The 18,968-nt window shown below is 41.3% G+C and overlaps 1 protein-coding gene across 1 annotated transcript in view; it reads right to left on the bottom strand.

Annotated features, from left to right (window-relative positions):
- GUCY1B1 (guanylate cyclase 1 soluble subunit beta 1) overlaps positions 1 to 18,968 on the bottom strand; it is a 392,747-nt gene that overhangs the window by 29,411 nt on the left and 344,368 nt on the right. Inside the window, exons 12-13 of the mRNA XM_069243115.1 lie at positions 14,647 to 14,801; positions 6,919 to 7,045 (exon numbers count right to left, since the gene is read on the bottom strand). Of these exons, the coding sequence (XP_069099216.1) occupies positions 6,919 to 7,045; positions 14,647 to 14,801 (282 nt within the window). The remainder of the gene's footprint in view (positions 1 to 6,918; positions 7,046 to 14,646; positions 14,802 to 18,968) is intronic.

Below are 18,968 nucleotides of genomic sequence, written 5' to 3'. Positions count from 1 at the left end.
TTGTGCTATTAGGCGAATATGGTTGTGAATTGCCCAATGCCATATTTTTTGTGTTAGGAGACACAACTGTGTCGAGTGTGTCCCCCCCTGTTTGTTTAAATAATACATTGTCGTCATGTTGTCTGTTTTGACAAGAATGTAGTTGTGGGTTATGATGGGTTGGAATGCTTTCAACGCTAGAAATACTGCTAACAGTTCTAAGTGATTTATGTGAAACTTTCTTTGATGTATGTCCCATTGTCCTTGGATGCTGTGTTGATTGAGGTGTGCTCCCCACCCTGTCATGGAAGCATCCGTTGTTATAACGTATGTTGGCACTGGGTCTTGGAAAGGCCGCCCTTTGTTTAAATTTGTACTGTTCCACCATAGAAGTGAGATGTATGTTTGGCGGTTTTTCAACACCTGATCTAGAAGTTGACCCTGTGCCTGTGACCATTGTGATGCTAGGCACTGTTGTAAGGGCTGCATGTGCAACCTTGCGTATGGGACAATGGCTATGCATGAAGACATCATGCCTAGGAGTTTTAATACTATTTTTGCTTGTATCTTTTGTGTTGGATACATGGCCTGTATTAACTTGTGAAATGTTTGAACCCTTTGTGGACTTGGAGTGGCTATCCCTTTTGTTGTGTTGATTGTCGCTCCTAAGAATTGCTGTGTTTGACACGGCAAAAGGTGTGACTTTGCATAGTTGATGGAGAAACCCAGCTTGTGAAGGATTTGTATAACATAATTTGTGTGATTTGAACACTTTGTTAGCATGTTGGTCTTGATTAACCAATCGTCTAAGTAAGGGAACACATGTATTTGCTGCCTTCTGATATGTGCAGCTACTACTGCTAGGCATTTTGTAAAGACTCTTGGCGCAGTTGTTATTCCGAATGGCAACACTTTGAATTGGTAATGTATTCCCTTGAATACGAACCTTAGGTATTTCCTGTGCGAAGGATGTATCGGTATATGGAAATACGCATCTTTTAGATCTAATGTTGTCATGTAGTCTTGCTGTTTGAGCAGTGGGATTACGTCTTGTAATGTGACCATGTGAAAGTGGTCTGATTTGATGTAGGTGTTTAGTGTTCTGAGATCTAGTATTGGTCTTAGAGTTTTGTCTTTTTTTGGTATTAGAAAGTACAGTGAGTAAACTCCTGTGTTCTTTTGTTGACGTGGTACTAGTTCTATTGCGTCCTTTTCCAGTAATGCTTGAACTTCTAGGCCTAGAAGGTCTATATGCTGTTTTGAGATATTGTGTGTTTTCGGTGGAACGTTTGGAGGGAGTTGGAGAAATTCTATGCAATAACCATGTTGGATAATTGCTAAGACCCAAGTGTCTGTTGTTATTTCCTCCCAAGATTTGTAGAACTGGCTTAGTCTTCCCCCCACTGGTGTTGTGTGAAGGGGTTGTGTGACTTGTGAGTCACTGTTTATTTTGAGGGGTTTTGGGACCTTGAAATTTTCCCCGGTTTCTTGGGAATTGGCCCCCTCTGTATTGTCCCCGAAAACCTCCCCTTTGATATTGTCCCTGGTAGGTAGGTGGTCTTGTTTGTGAGGTGCTGGTTTCTGTGGGTTGACCTCGAAACCCTCCCCTAAAAGTTGTTTTACGAAATGTGCCAAATGTGCCTCTGCCCTGCGGGGAGTAGAGTGCGCCCATGGCTTTGGCTGTATCGGTGTCCTTTTTTAATTTTTCACTTGCAGTGTCGACCTCCGGCCCAAACAATTGCTGTTCATTAAACGGCATATTGAGCACAGCCTGTTGTATTTCGGGTTTGAACCCAGATGTGCGCAGCCATGCGTGCCTCCTTATCGTGACTGCAGTATTTATTGTCCTTGCAGCTGTATCCGCTGCATCCATGGAAGACCGTATCTGATTGTTCGAGATACTTTGTCCCTCTTCCACCACCTGTTGCGCTCGTTTTTGGAACTCTTTGGGGAGGTGTTCGATGAGATGTTGCATCTCATCCCAATGAGCCCTGTCGTATCTCGCCAGGAGTGCTTGCGAGTTGGCGATGCGCCACTGATTTGCCGCTTGTGCTGCAACCCTTTTTCCCGCTGCATCAAATTTGCGGCTCTCCTTGTAAATATATTACTTTAACCTTCATTTGGTACATACGTATTCATTCCATTGCATGGGCACTATTACTAGCATACACAACTCTTACCTCACCCTCTGCGTATACAACATTATTAAGGTATTAGAACATATTTCATATCTCATGTCATTTCATGTCATTGCAACATGGTGGGGTCTTTGTATTAATGGTTCTTGTCTTTGCCATTCTGTTTCTTGCATTATTCATTATACTAATCATTGCAGCCCATGCAACTTATCGCAGATCACATCTTTGTTAAAATAAAACCTATTGAAACCTTACTGCATCTCCTTCATTGCCTGTGTTTTATTGAGACATGATGAGACATGTTGTCCATGTGAGAAAGGGGTACTCTTTTTTAACCACAACATTCTCTGAGATGTCACACTCTTGTGTCCATGCATAAAGGCTGCCACAAATCACCTTTTACTGTTGGGTTTTTTGGTGAGGTGCTGCTTGTGAGCCGGGAGGGTTGGGACGACAGTTGAAATTTGCTGTAGGAGTAGCATAGTCACCTACAAACATAAGTACTGTCCTCCTTAAACCAGCAGTCTTGCCTAGAGCAAGAGTCAAACTATGACAAGCAACTTGACACCCTATGGGTGATTAGCCTTGCTCTACAAATCTTTGGTTTATTGATTAATTGAGGAACCTTTTTGGACAGGTACCTAAACAGATGTAAGTAGCTGAGAGTATCTCTATTTGATGTTTTGCTTAGAAGTCAATAGCCATTTGCAAGCCCTGTAGATGTGCAACAGGTTTGTGCCAACAGGATACCTTACCAGTAAATTTAAAACAAGTGTTGCCTCTAAAAAGCTTATAGAAGGAAGCGTGGACATGGAAGAGTCCCTCACCTCACAAAAGCACAAACAAGGAGTTTTCTATTTCTTTGGACAAAGGCTTATATTCAAACATCTTGTAAGCGCCTTTACAGGGCAGCATTCCAATGTTGTTCTCCAGTAAGCCAATTCTATGTCTATCAACATTTCATCCTACCATTATAAGATACATTTCAGTTTGTTTTTGTCATTTAAACTCAGTGGTTGCAAAGTGTTAAATTCGTAATCGATTTGTTTTATCTTATTTTAGTTGGCTCATTGTCACAAAGGTTCTAAAGATTGTCTTATATATCTCATACGCAAGAGGGCAAAATGTCAACATCTTCCAAAGATTGCCACTAAAGTCTCTCAAGTGCTTGTAAGTCCCTTCAAGAACAAATAAGGAAAAAAGGCTATACAGACACATGCTCTTAGCAATTGTGGATCCATGCGTTTTTTTAACTACATCTAAAAACGACTCACTTTACCTTGCCAAAGTGGTATCTATCCTGTGCGTGCTATTTTTCATTACACTATCTATTCTATGAACAGCACAACAGTTTAGTAATGAGACTGATTACATGTATTTTCCTTGAATGTAATTATATATTTTTTCTTTAATTGGAAGCACGCTTCCTATGTTGGATTAACTTTTGCGTCACAGAGGTTACATACCTTTCTCAAAATGTTTTGTCTCATATTAATTACTTTAGGAGCATTTATTTTGCTATAGTTACTCTTACCTAGTCTTCTAAGGGACTATTGGGTTAACCTTTTAGTGCAAGAGTATGTGCCTGAAAGCATACGTTTTGTAAAATATGAGCTTTACCTCCACACCCTGCCTCAAACTCTGAGCCCATTTTTTACTAAGTCTAACCTTAAACCTTCATCATATTTGTTTATAGTTGATATATAGGGAAACTTTGAGTTTATTTAGCCCAAACTGTGACCAGGCATTTATCACTTACCGAGAAGAGGTCTAAGAAATAGCCAATTATGACATATTTTCAAAAATGGGAAAATTATGCTCTTCGAAAAACGGCACCAACAAAAGGTATGAGAGACAAGATTATACTTTTTTCAACTTTCAGAACCAGACAGAGAGTAAAAAATGCTTTCACCACAGTTTTTGCTATTTTCTAAGTGATGGTCAGAATTTTCTATTTTTGTGCTTTCAGTAAGTCATTTGGGTAGCTAGCTCAAGGCTTTCTTACCAAATATAATTTTCGAAATGTAAGTGGGAAAAGAGAAATACAGGACATTATTTTTATCTGTTGCTTGTACACTGATGGCCAATCTACCAAAGTGACATACCATTATGGTTCTCATGGTCACAAAGATTTACAGTAATTTAGGTTTTTGTTTTTTTTAAAGTCCAATATCTAGAAGCAATAATAGGGCAGTGCTTACGATAATCTGTATTTGTGTACTGACCATGAATCATTTGATAATAAAAATGCCTCATGAATAACATAGCATGAAGAAAAGCTAAGTATTTTTACAATGTGCAGAAGAATCTGTGTTTAGATATGGGGTCATTTTATAATGACAGGTGATTCTGGGAAGGGTTTTGAAAAAGTGTTTCAAATTTGGAAGTCGAAGCTGTAGAGAAATTCATAAGTAGAAAATGTCCTTCCATTCAGCATCCCATCAGTTCTGATAAAAGCTGTATCCAATATGTGAGGATGAGCCTATTGCACAAGACAGAACAAGAACAAAAACACGACCATGGAAAGGGCTTGGAAGTTCTTTCAGAAACAGCTGTCATTTTGGATGTGAGTACTGAAATATTTTGGCTTGGGGTCAGCCAAAATGCAGCAAAATCTATCAACCTTAAACTTTTCTGTAAACTAGAGACTGCAAGGAGTCCAGATTGGTGTGGGCTGCAGGGGTGCCACCATTGTATTTGCCCTTAATGCATTGAAAACTTCAGACTTTGGTTAAAAACATAAATTACGTCATTACATGTCTTTGACAAAAGCCTTGGAATTTGTGGGGAATGGCAAAAGTCCTACCACCCAACATTCTCAGACATCTACCAATGCCCCTCTTGTTTGGATTGGCATAATACCGAGTAGAGGAAAGACCCAAAATATGGTCATTGAAGGGCTTAGAGTTAACTTCTTCACAACGCAAACCTATGAACCCTGAGATGTATGAACATCAGAGACCTTTAGAAGTCCATGATGGTGGCCTTGCATCAATTTTTCATAGAGCTATATAAATGCAATTTCAATATCTACATAGATAAAGCACTATCCTACTCTTTACCTAGCGCTGGTGTATAATCATTCTGCTGAGCGTTGTTTCTCCTATTTAACACCTGCTTTAAAGTGCATGAACTTTATGTTCTACACTCCCTCTGCCATTGTTAATGGAAATACTTTTGCATGAAAAACCATGAGTGGTTGAATGGAAAGGCCCATGTACCACCCATTGACTTCCCCCTTGATGCATAGTAAAACAAAACAGAGCTTTGCACTGCATTGCATTACTTTCAGGCAACTCCCAGAGAAAAACAAGTTTTGTGCTGGAAAGTAATTCCAACAAAAAAATAATTGTACAGGTTTGAGCCACTTTTCTAATGCAAACAAATCACAAAAGGGGGCATATTGATGAGGGGCATGGGCCACCAGAGCCTCACTTTTTTTAACGCTCTGGCGGCGCAAGCCTTGCTACCATATTTGTGAGGCCTCTTAGATCTGGGGTAGGACAAAGCAGCGCAAGCCACTGTACTGCCTTACTCTGCACCAGGGAGGCGTTCCATGGGCATTGTGGTGAGTTTTCCCACACAACATCAATGGATTTTGACGCTGCCCCAGATTTACTTAAACACATAAACCTTGGGCAGAGCCAAAACCTTATGCCTCGCCAGAGCAGGTGTAATGAGGTGAAATATTTTCATTTCTCCTAGTATTTTACTCTTTCCAGGTGTGCAGCACACAGAAAGAGGAAAAAGCCTCTCTGGACTGTTTTTGTGTGCGAAAACAATCCTGCATGCAACGCAGGCACCCTTGCACCATGATGGAAGGGTGCCTGCATTGGCTGTAGGCAGCCAATTGTGCAACAGCAAAGGAGGAAGGGACAGCAATGCACCATATGTCATAAATATGCTGCATTTCTGCCCTTTCACATTGACGTAGGGCAGCTCAGCAAGAAGACTTTTGGCGCTGCCCTACGCCAATTCTCCCCAATATATAGACCAAAGTTGGTAAATCAGGCTCTAAGGGGCAGCTTGCCAGAAAAACTATTACCTGCAGATAGAAATTCTCACAAAACAGCAACTGACGTTTGAAAGGGTAATGATGAACATGAAAAGACATTATGGGGCACATTTAGGAGCACCTAGCACCTCCTCATGCTCATGTGTTCCAGCAAGGCCAAAATTGCAGGGTCAAATTTAAAAAGTGGCGCAATGCATGGCCTGCATCACTTTGTAACCCTTTGCACTACATTACATCTGCACCAGGCATAATGTATGCAAAGGGGGCGTTCTGCCATTAGGGGTCCAAAAAAATGTTGCAAAGAAATCTAAGAGATTTCTTTGCATCATTTTTTTGGCACTTTTATCGCCTGCTCAGAGCTAATCCTACAAAGCTCCACACTAGCATCAAAAATGTTGACGCTAGTTCCCTAACTACTGCCATGGTGCACCGTATCTTAGATATGGCGCACAAATGGTCGCATTAGGGGGGATCTAAGGGGCGCAAGAAATGTGGCTCTGCACTGGGTGCAGCAGCACTTTTCTTAGATCTGGCCTGAAATTTCTTTGTGTAGTTTTCAGAGCTAAAAGTATTTTTTGTAATCGTATAAAAACTGACATCAGATCATCAATGACATTAATCCGTTCGCTGAGCCGCAGACATTAGCATAGCAATGTTTTGATGAGTCTTTCTTTCCTCCCCAAGAAAATATATTTTTTCCTAAAGAAAGGGCTTCTCGTATTTAGATTACACTTGCCGTATTTATGCATTTCTAAAATATAACACTTATTGCTTGATTATTTATACCTCTGTTTCTGGACTTTTTCTGGACAGAAACCACACTTGCATTGGTTCAGTTTTCCCCTTCATGCTCACTGGTCCTCTGTGCACCAGATGAAATTGTGGATCGGAATTTTCCGGTGTCATAAGGCATCTGGAGTAAAATAAAACACAAAAAATGTTTGCATAATAAACATCCGTTAGGGGCGAGGGGGTGCATCCCACTCCAAGTTGCATATATGTGACGGGAATCACTTCTAGAAGAAAGCAGGTCAAGATAATAACAGTTCGTATTGCTCATCTGTCCGTATCAACCAAGTCGCTTCTAACGTTCATTTTCAGCTTTAGTTACCCTTCATGTTTGGTTAAGTGTGCTTCTTCCAGGTGCTTCTTCCAGGTCCAGGGTGTGTCCTGCTTCGTTATAGACTACTGCGCCAAACACATACCCATTTGATGCAACTCCTCTCTAGAGGTGGCATCTTGTCTCCCAACTCCCACTCTTGTAGGGGCTTAACTTGTTGCCTCAGCACACGAACATCCCTGAGTTCTGAGAAGAACAACAAAAGATACTAGGGAAGGTTAAGAAACAAGAAAGGGTGTTGGGTAGAACGCAAACTTATTGAAGCAAGGTAAAAAAGGATGTAACTGTCACTTGGAGGGACAAGAAGGCGTTAAACAGAATCGGGCTGGGGGTGGAGACAGTAGGAGGAATAATGAAGGGAGGTTTAGGACTTCGAGCGACACAGAAGAGCAAACAGAAAAGACGGAGACATAACAAATGAACGGGATTGTGACTGATGCTTAGCCAGAGCTCAGTTCGAAGCAATTTTTGAATGCCTCTTGTAACATTGCTGTACCTACAGTAGTACATGCACCAGGGAAGACTTACTTGATGCCCATTGTAGCCAGCCACTATGAAGGGATCACTTGAGGAGACAAGTATAAAGTGTTCTGCTAAAGTTACCATGGTCTGTATGTTGCCAACAGCGTACATGCAGGTAGCAAATACATTTTGAGGCAAGCATTACAAATGCTATTGAGTGTTTTTGAGTGTGTTTTTGAAATCTACAGTTTTTATAGCCTATGGCTGTATAAATGGTCACCATTTTGTAAGGCGTGGGATTATGCTAGACATGGACGCCACTTAAAGCTAATAAAGCCAGCAATATACCTTAGAAGACTAGGTATATCTCAGTAGAAATTACAATGTCAAGGGTACTGACAGTATTTCAAGGATAACCAACCAGCATTGTGCAAGTGGTGGGCACCGTCATGTCTAGGACTGCACAAAATGCCACGGATGGTCAGAAGTATGTCATGTGTGAGCACTACCAGGCCAAGGATGGTGGGTTTATTCCATTTGGGGGCCTCTAAATGGCAATTGAATGTTGAAAATGTCAAGTATCAGGTGGCAACCAATGACAAAGAGTGCAATGCACGAAACACATCGCATTAGACAGCATAGAACCAGAATATTGCAGACAAGATATCCTATAAGAATTCAATACCTAAACATTGACAACTAAACAAATAACCATGAAGCTAAGTGTACATATATAAATATATATATGTGTATATACATATATATATATACATATATATTTATATATGTATTCACCAGAAGGACCCGAATAACCGAGGCTCAAAAAGGTGGCGGTCCGACCATGGCTTCGAGAAACACCATAAAAATACACAACAAATTCTTGTAATAACAAGAAAGGTCAGGACACTTCCAGTGTGATTAAAGCTTTTACTCTTCACAGATTATTCCTCCCAACGCCTTTCAGCCGTAGCCTTGTTCACAGAACAGGAAGTGTCCTGACCTTTCTTGTTATTACAAAAATTTGTTGTGTATTTATATATATATGTAAGTATTGGTTTACTATGATCAACACCACATAACCACATATATGTATCTTGATGACACACACACAGAAATATATATATATATATATATATATATATATATATATATATATATATATATATATATATATATATATATATATATATAGATATATATATAGATATATATATAGATAGTTATTCAAGGTAGATGGAGTTCAAGGTAAGACTAGTAAGTCTATACTCACTGTATATGTTTACACAATTACTTGATTCCCGACATTTTGGTGGGGTATTTTTGAAGTAAGTAAAGTAATAAAGTAGTAAGTAAAATGATTGTTTGCACACCTGAGTACCCTCATTGAAGCAGGGCAACTAATAAAAACCCTGAGGTGAAAAAGCTCAGTGTCTCAGCAACTTCCTTATAGATGGATTCCTTTTTCAAACTTCTAATGTATATTTTTGTGGTTCCTACTTTTTTATGGGCGAGCACAAAGTGCTCTGTCCATTCTGTAATCTCTCTTTGGCCTTCAAACCACACCCATGCCACGTCAGTCACTTACATTGGTTTGTGGGCTTGCCTTTTAAAATCAGCTTGCTTTCATTTGTGAAACGCATGCATACGTCATGCCTTTTCCGGTGTTTAGCCCACCTACACAGCACCAGTAAAGTACCAAAAACATACAAGGCTCAATGTTTTCAGCCTGGAGTTTGGACTACTTTGTCTGTTTATTTTCCACGCAGTGCGATCGCGCTGCATTTTACATAGCTCGATCGCGCTGCATTTGTTTTTGCTTTACAGAGCTAATAGCTCTAACTCGAACAAATGCGAGACCCGTTGCATGGAAAATGCTTGTTTATCTTGATATAAAACTTTCTTTTGCACTCTTCTTCCTTGTCACTGCCCTCACTCCACTTGATGTAGTCTCTTATCCTCTTTGGCCCTTGCGATGGCTGTCCTTCACCTTTCACTGGATTAAAATTGTACTCTTTTTACCACTTAGTTCTCACTACTATCGTATTTTTTGTTAACTGATTAATTGATTGGAGCCGCTGCTGGGAAAGCTAGGTTAATAGCAGCAACAGACACCAATTCAGGTACACAGCAAGATTGATATTGGTCTGAGGTGGAGAGTCTAAGAAATTGCCCTCTTAAAATAAGCCATGTTGACCCATTTCTCATCCTCTTTTTTCAACTAATTTGTGTTGTAGCTGTTTGTTACCCTACTGCTGAAAGAGTCAGTTTGTTTTCCAGTTACCACACATTGGTGCATGATGGGCACACAAGGGAGTTGCAAGGCATTACTTCAGATCCACTCCTAAAGGCTTTCCTCTCTCCAGGGACAAAGACTGGACATACACATAAACAAAATAACACAAAGGCATTCACACACATCCCATAATCCACCCTGTACCTCAAAGAACTCAAGGTCTTTGTTTACTAACCATTCCCACTGTGACTCATGGATGATGTATTTCTCATAGGGGCAAGTCCAGAGTTTCTGCTGCAATAGCTGTAAATATTTCTGGACAGTTATAAAGAATTCTGGACACCAAATCCCCTTTGATGTAAGAATATGAATTGTGAAAAAGTTGATGATTATTTGGAGTGGATGTTAGTCCTCTTCTAGTAATAATGACACAATTTCTCACCAGTTCCAGTCTCAGTAATTTAAACCTGAACTCAGCCTTTAGTAACTGTGTCATAAGTCAGACAGGCTACACTTAAAAGAAAGTGTACCATAACAGTTAAAAAGCAGAAAACAAAACGCAATAACATTCTCACTCCAATTTATAAAAGTAGAGGAACTTTTAATGAACAAACAGACACCCAAACAACAAAAGGTGATGTAGGGAACCAGGGAAAAGATTTTTCAACGTGTTGGATAATTCTAGTAGCAAAAAGAGCAAACTGCCAATCGTCCTGATCTGGTCAAGCTAGACTGAGTCAAAGTCAAAAGTTAAGGCTGACTGTGATGGAGCGGTGGTCGGATACAGGGAACTTGTTCATCTTGGTGGAAAATGTATCTTCAGACTTATTTGTTTTTCTGGAGAGCAGTCCTTATCAGCAAGGTCACTGACAGGTCAGGCTGCAGGTTGAATCCAAAGAGGGACTCATCAGCGGTGGCTGGCTGAAGCACTGGACCTCAGTGAGAGACTCGGCTCCAGGGGAAGTTCAAGGCTCTCAATGCCAAAGGTGAGAAAACTCAGTGATCCCAAAGTCAGGGCCCACAAAGGTGTCGCCGTCAGGGTGCTGCTTGACATTACATTCAGAAAAGTCCTCTGTGCTGGGACTTAGAAACTTTTCTGAAAGTCAGGGTTCTTTCAGAGGCAAACCATCAAGTTGATTCTGGATGGCAGTTCAAAGTCAGCAGGTATGGCTTGGACGTAGTACGGTCATAGCCTCTGGTTGATTTTTAGAAAAGTTCAGAACAAGTTTTTAAGTGTTCTATTGTGCAACTTTGAAGGGGGGGCACACTAATAACAGCCAAGTGTCCTGGACCTTTTGGGCTCCCATTAGGGGTTGAGACTCAATCTTCCAGTTGGATCTAGTCAGCTGGGACCAGCAGAAATGCATGTCTCTTGCAGCTTTTGTGTTCCTGGAGCTGACAGGAGGCTAGGCAACTAACCCTTAGACCCCACTCTTCTGTCCTGGGTGCAAGTTGAAAGCAAGTCCAGCCCTTGGGATTTCTTTCAGGATGCAGGTGCAATCCTTCCTCTGTCTTCCACAGGTCTTCCACGGGTCTAGATGTGTTCAGAAGAAGGTACCTAGGGGGTGCCACATTTGTGCCTGGCACAGTTTATGCCAGGCACCAGCTTGTGGGTCATGGATACTCCCTGACCAATATGGAAAATGTTCCCAGAGGCAACTCTACCCACTTTGAAACAATTTCTTGGGCATTTGGCCCAAATCAATCCCTCAGTGACCTGTGAAAATCCAACACCACAGAACCTTTCTTTCCCTAGTCAGAGCTTTGGGTACACCCCAGAGGTTTGTCTTGGGAAATTAGAAACTTTCCTTGCAAACCAGTTCTGGAACAGGGTTTTCCCTTTCTAGGATTAGTGCCACTTTGGATGACGGGAAAATGGAAGGGGCAGGTCTTGATGTGAATTGCCTGTGGCAGGGGATGCCCCTTTGAAGCTTGTATAGTTGGTGGACACATGCTCCAGGGAATCCTGTCAGGAAGAGTTTACACCACTTTTCACCCAAGGCCATTGTGTTCCCTTTCCTGGCAGCTGTTTACACCTCCATGCCATGGGGAAGCAGGCTGCCAGGTGACAGTTGGGGAATAACTCTGATAAAGTTACAAGTAACTTTTAGGCAGAAATATTGGGACTTTCTAAACTCGTTATTTCTGATAGACAAAATGTGACTTCTGCATTATGTTGGTTTTGGTTTAACTATAAAAGTGAGTGTTTAAAGTATCTTTCTTGCTATAGTCCACCAGACGTTAGCTTTGTTTTAAGTATAATAAAGTAACCAATTAGCACAGCCAGCCTTGCTACAGTGAAAACAGGTTTTTGTCCTTCTTCACTGTAAGGACATGTAACAACATAAAATACATATGTCTCACTTTTAAGTATTATACAACCTGCCATAGAAGCTCCTAAGCCTACTTTAGGGGTAACATACTACTATTTAAAAGGAAGGTTTAGGCTTGTTAAAAGGGTAAGCTAACAAGTCAAAATGGCAGTTTTAAAGTTGCCCTGCTAGGGTGTTGTTGCAAACCTAGAGACATATTTTACATTGTCACTTTAGTGGTGACACAGTCCACTAGTGGCATTTAACTTACAGGCCTTGGGCACACTGAGTACCATATATGAGGAACTAATTGGCACAGTTAAATATCAGAGATTAGTGAATTGTGCTCATGTTGTAGGGGCCAGAACAAACACTGGGGCCTAGTTAGCACAGTCCCAGTGCAAAAGACTCTAAAAACTAGTACCATCACTACAAATACTGGAAAAAATCGGTGGGTGATCATGCACAAAGAGGCATTTCATACAGCAATGTAAACTAGGATTTGTCTGTTTAAATCTGTGCAGATACTTCAGTGCACATAGGACAAAAAAAAATACACTTGAGAATACTGATGTCTACCATACAGTGGGTGGAACCCTTCCCCCAACAGAAAAAAAGGCAACAGAAAAACAGATGTGAAAAGAAGTACAAGCAGGGTGACTTGCAACAAAGAAAAGACAAGACAAAAAGGAAGAAAGACTCACCCAGAAACCAAAAGGGGAAGATCAAGCGACATATACATAGACAGCAGCAACAAAAGAAGATTTCAGCAGAAAACAAGTAAGGGGAAATAAGGCAAAATGTCTACACATTACTAGATGCACAATATAATTTGGACGTGGCTGAAAGGAAGGAGGTAAGAGATCTCTCTCCCTAGAAGACAAAGGATAGCAAAAGAAAGACATTTTGCAAGGAGATACATTTTGATGTGACACCACCATGAGGGAAAAATTGCAGATGACACCTACGTATTTCTTGGCGGGCATATTATAACTAAAGCCACTGCTTGAAGCAAAAGCAGCAGAGTTAATTCTTTCTTTGTAGTGTAAGGTGCCACTGCAAAAAACTATGAAGGTGGCAAAGTAAGACCTCAGAATTGTCAAAGCCAGCTGCCACAAGTGTCGAGATGTAAAAGGCCTGGTGACATGTATCCCATTCTTGGCAGCAACAGCCAAAATGACAGAATGCCAAGGGAAAGCTGAATGGGTTTTCTGCCATCTGTCTTGATGGTGACTGTAACCTTCTCTTCAATGTTTGAGATTGATCACCAGACTGATTCTGCAGAGGGTGGAACAAAAAGCCTCATGTCCCTGCTCCTCTGAGCAACCTTGTATCTCGCAGTCCATGGCAGCACACAAATTAATTGGTAGTTCAGTATCATAACAAAGGCCTCTACAGCCCCTGCGGTGCAGGGGCCTCCTGAGCTCCAGGGCCCCCCTCAGCACAGCACCTGGACTGAGTGAATCGGGAGGGGGGCCCTCATTGTTCTGTACAGGGGACCCCCTTCAGTTTCCTTACACCACTGAGGTAGGCAGGGGACAGTTGGCATCTTTTTAACCCATTGTTGGAATCCTGATCCTTCTGTCACCCTTCCAATCCTCCTCAGGTACGACTACCAGATGTACCGTGTTCTAGGGCAGTCCTTGTATTTTTTTGAAGGGACTCAGTCACTGGACTATCTTTGAAAAACCAAGAACGATGCCAAAAAATGCAAAGAAAAAAAAAGGCTCAACCAAAACAAAAAATAGTGAGTAGAAGGGGCATTGAAAACAGTACAGAGGGGAGCACAAAAAAGAGACTGGAGATCACTAAGGGGCTTGATGTGTCCAGCACTAGCATGGTCTAGTCAACATTAATGCTTTCTATGAGAGCTGGATCAATGTCAATTCATTAAAATGCAAAGTGTAACAACAGTGACATCACACACGCTCTGGCCCCTAGTGCTACCAAAGTGTTGAACCTTCATCATGCCTTTAGTTCCGATACACCCTCTTATTCGATAATGAGGCAATTATCGATAATGAGGTAAAGGCAAAAAGTAGAAACTACAGATTTAGGCATGATCTCAATGCCCTACTTACTTTGTGTTCTTGATGCTACCTTCAGAACCCCCAAGGCCGAGTGCAGACAGGGGTGCCATTGGGCAAATCAGGGGGTAGCATCTTTTTGCACCTGAAGAACCATGATTGACGCCGTGGAGCGTCCTGCAGTAATTTCTTTTTCAAAATAAGTGATTTACTGGTGGCTTTGGTGTTCAATAATGTGTGCATTCTGCAGCCGTGGAGTATATTAAGGAAAGTTAAATGACAGTGTAATCACATAAAAACTGGTGCTTAAATCTGAGCCAGCACCCATGTTCATGATATGGCACCTAATGTTGTTCCTACCTGTATGTGTATTCTGATACATTAATCTTCCCCTTTTCTCCTGTAGTTTCGGTTCTGCTTGTTAAATTCACAGTGTTGCCAAAGAGGCAGTAGCGTGGCATTCTTTGACCAATAACTCCAGTAACAACTTCTCCAGTATGGATCCCAATTGTTATCTAAAAAAAAACAAATACAGAATTTATTATAATTTTCAATCCATCAAAAGTGGGCCTACTATCTTTCTAAATCTCTTCAGTTTTATTGTACATTTGGAATAATGTGATTTTCATGAACTATTCTATGTAAGGCGTTCACTTGAGTTGTAGACGGGTGATATATGGTTACAGAATATGAGAAAGTAAATATTATAATGTAGTACTATAACTGATATCAGTGACTTGTAAATGCTGATTTATACTTGTTTTGTGCTTAATTTGTGTCATATTTTTGACGCAAATTTGGGGCAAATCTAACTTAAAATTTATACTTTGTCGCTAGACCCGTCTAGCACCAAAGTTTTGGAGTTAAAGTAATTTTTTTGCTAGCGGGAAACTACCTTGCATCAATGAGATGCAAGGTAGGCGTTCCGGGAGAATAAATTACCATATGGCCTTAGAGCCATTTTTATCTCCCGTGCTAAAAGCGCAGGAGGAGGGGGCCTTAAATAATGGAGCTAAGCTTGCTTAGCGCCATTATTTAATGCCTGGATCAGGGCAGGAGTTAGGGGACCTGTGAGCCTATTTCCATGGTCAGAGACCAAGGAATGGCCCCACAGGTGCCCTTCCCTAGCCCCAGGGACACCCCCACCCATGCTAGAGGATGGGGGGGACCCCATCCCAGGTAAGTAAGTTAATTACAGGAAAGTATTCTTTACGTGATTTAAAAGTGCCATAGGGGGGCCTAACTTGGGCCTTACAGCCGGCTACTGTAATTTCATAAATATGACGCCGTCCGGGCGTCTAATTTGATGTAGAGAAAAAGGTAATTGAAACGGTAAAGGAAACAGTCTGAGCCTAAACTAATAGGTAAAAACATCTTTCCTTCTGGCGGAGTGATTATTTATCCAGTTTTTCTCCCTCAATGCTGCAATACCGGCGACCTAAATATTTGTCATCTCAATCCAGCACAAATAACCTCCCTGATATGCTGCTAATTTTTAACAAACAATATTAGATATCCTCTTTTCCTGTCAGGAGTCAGGGTGCTGTCATGGTGTAACATCAATGAATCCAACAGAAAGACCGAGAAGCATGGCAAAATCTCCACCCCATGATGGGTTCACTCAAGAATTACTCTAGTGGATCCTGCCCAGATGAGGGGACAGGGTGGATCTGATTTCCTCCCTCTCTTAGACACTGCTGCCCCTGCTCATGGGTAACGGTGGTGACCACCTCTGACAGTTGGAGCCATGTAACAGACTCAACTACTTATAGAAGATCCAGGTTTTAGGCTATGTTCCCAATCCTGGGTTCTGACAGTCTGTTTCTCCTGCCTAGGGGCAGCCCTTGTCATCAGAATGACCTGGAAGGTAGAAGGAAATCAAAGAGGAATGTTGATCAGCACTGGTGGTAGGGTACAGGCCTGACCCTGCTGCCACCACTTTCGCACCTGGAGACCTTCATATGGCCCTCCCAGCTGCATCAGCCACCGACCCCCTTATTTACTGCCACTGCTATCTGCACCACAACCTCCATCAATGCAGTTCTATAGTAGCTAAGCTTGATGTGTATATATATATCTATATATATATATATATAGATATATATATACATACACATATATATAAATATATATATATATATATGTGGCGTTTTTTGGATGACATCTCTTCTTTCACAACCTTTAGGAGGTGAGCAGTCTCTAGCAGTCAGTAAGGCATAGCCTGTTTCTCCAGCCAGTTTCAATCTTGCTATAAGGGCACAGGGAGCAACAGCCTCTGGCCAGGTGAGTGACAACAATGCATAGAGCTGATCTTATTGAACTCCCCAGACATACTCTCTTTCCAAATTTTCCCCACAATCTCAAAGTGAAAAGGGGCAAGTGCACTATAGAAGTACGACAAATAGAAAATCTTCGTAGGTGAGGAGCCTGAGCAGCTGACAGCAACAAAATAAAGGATGGCAAATTCAGTTATTTATTTCATCACTAAAGTGCATGATTACCTAACAGACTTCCTGGCACTAAAACATATGGTTTTGCATCCTTTCCCTGCACCAGCTGCAAAGTAAACAACAAAGTATTAGGCAGCTTTCTAAAGTGACCCAGATCATCGGCTCAAGAGAAAGGTAGACTTGCACCATAGTGCAAGGATTCCTGCGTCGCAGACAGTAATGTCTCTGTGCAGAATTCAGCACACATAAAAGAGGGAAAAACGAGAAATATATGTCTTCTCTTTGAGCCTCCCCTGGGAAGGCATAAGAGGTTGACACATTCGCTGCCCATAGCACTGGTATGGAAATTGGGTTTCCTTCCAGGGACTAGATGGACAGATTGGGGCGAACACTGCTATTGCTTTCATGTAGAATCGTAGTAGTGCAGGCAGGGATTTTAAATTCACTATTGTGACAGTATGATAGGAGTTTTCCTTTGTTTTACTTTTCTAATCACTGCTCTAATGATGTTGTGTTTCATTATCCTAATAATCACAATTCATGCCTTTCTACATAGAATGTGGTTGCTTCAATAATCGTATTAAACCAAATTCTGCCTCTGTTTGTCTTTGCATGTATGAGACATGCATAACTGAGTGAAAGAGGTATGATCTGTTCTATTACGAATTCCCAGAGGTGTCTTAGAGTGTCATGCGATAGGCTGCCACAAATCACCTTTACTATTGGGTTAGGGTGAGGTATTGCTAGCTAGCTAAAAGGGTTAGGCCGACAGCTGTCACATGGTGTGGAATCTGCCTAATTCCCCCACCTGCTAAAATCCAGCAGTCTCATTCTTACAATGAGAGTTCTACGACATGGTGCCCCAACGTTGGTTAAGCACTAACATTATGGATCTCCCAAGTATCTCTGTCTCAATACATGCTAAAGGCATCCTAATTGCTCTACACTGGGATTCCATGGTATTAGGGAATATTCTCCTCAGCTAGATAGGTAGCACCATTTGATGCTGTAGGTTGTTCAAGCCTGAACCCTTAAAAAGGATTTCCCCAATTGGTGTTTGTATATCTGAACAATATTATCTTAAAACAAGGCAGACCAAAACAGAGTCATAATTGCAGCAAACATGAGACTCCAGCTCACAACACATTTGAGAAATAATGGCCTCAAGGATGAGGGAGGAGAAATTGCATTTGTTGTTGAGGCTTATGCAGCATACAGAACTGGATTTGTTTATTCTTGGATCACTTTTCCAGCAGCAGATGGGAACATATACACATTTCATCACTATACTCCAGCAAATGCACCCACACAATATACACCATACGCGTATTTGGAAATACCGTATCTTATCAAGAACACCAGAATTGGCTTGATGGCACACTACCACATGTTCCACAGAATGTTAGATTAGGTCCGCTAGTAATGACGGTCCTACATTGCCAGAGCTGGCTACTTATACATCACACCCTGATGTAGGTACAATGATAGTAGCAAGAGTGCGCCACTTATACACTAATTTAGTAGAAATATATAGACGCGGAATGCAGACTTTAAACACCGCCTCCAGGGTAACCACATGTGGCTACAGAAGGCATCAATCCTGCTACTGTGCATTCAATTATGAGTAAAATACCCACCAAATGTAAAGAAATTCAATTTTGGTTAGCACAAAAATAAGTACTTTGTAGGCAGTGTTTCCCCATATGAGAACCCAAGATAAATGTAGAATTCTCACAAGTGCTTGCAATTTGGTATGGTTCCCTCAAAGGACAACTGCACCACTTGGGGTGCAGTGTTTGCTGCACTCTGAACTACTGCACACAGTACATCAACACTTGTGAATCTTCCAGAAGTGTTAAAGCAGATTCAAAATGAATATGGGGCTGCCCCAGTCCCAGGCTTGGGGATTCAAATAATGGGAAATGTTGCCACAGTGTCCTTCATAATATTAAGCAATCTTAAAGGGGTAGCAGAAGCATTGGCAGTATGCCATCAGCTCCAGGATGTTCCTGCACAGGATCAAGCATGTGAGCTGCCAAAGAGTATCACCAAGACCTATTCTAGTAGGTCAGGATAATCTGGGAGCCAGACCAGGTAAAGCACAACTACAAGGTAAATCCAATAATGATTCTCCCAAGCAAGCAACAGAGGGTTCTAGAAAATGCTGGAACAAACAAAAAACAAAATAAAGATAGTGAATCTCTCTGTTTAGAGACCTCTGAGAAAAGCTAT

This window comes from Pleurodeles waltl, chromosome 1_2 (assembly GCF_031143425.1).
Source record: "Pleurodeles waltl isolate 20211129_DDA chromosome 1_2, aPleWal1.hap1.20221129, whole genome shotgun sequence".
Taxonomy (NCBI): Eukaryota; Metazoa; Chordata; class Amphibia; order Caudata; family Salamandridae; genus Pleurodeles; species Pleurodeles waltl.
Note: the sequence above shows the minus strand (reverse complement) of the source record. Positions and strands in the feature narration are given on the sequence as shown.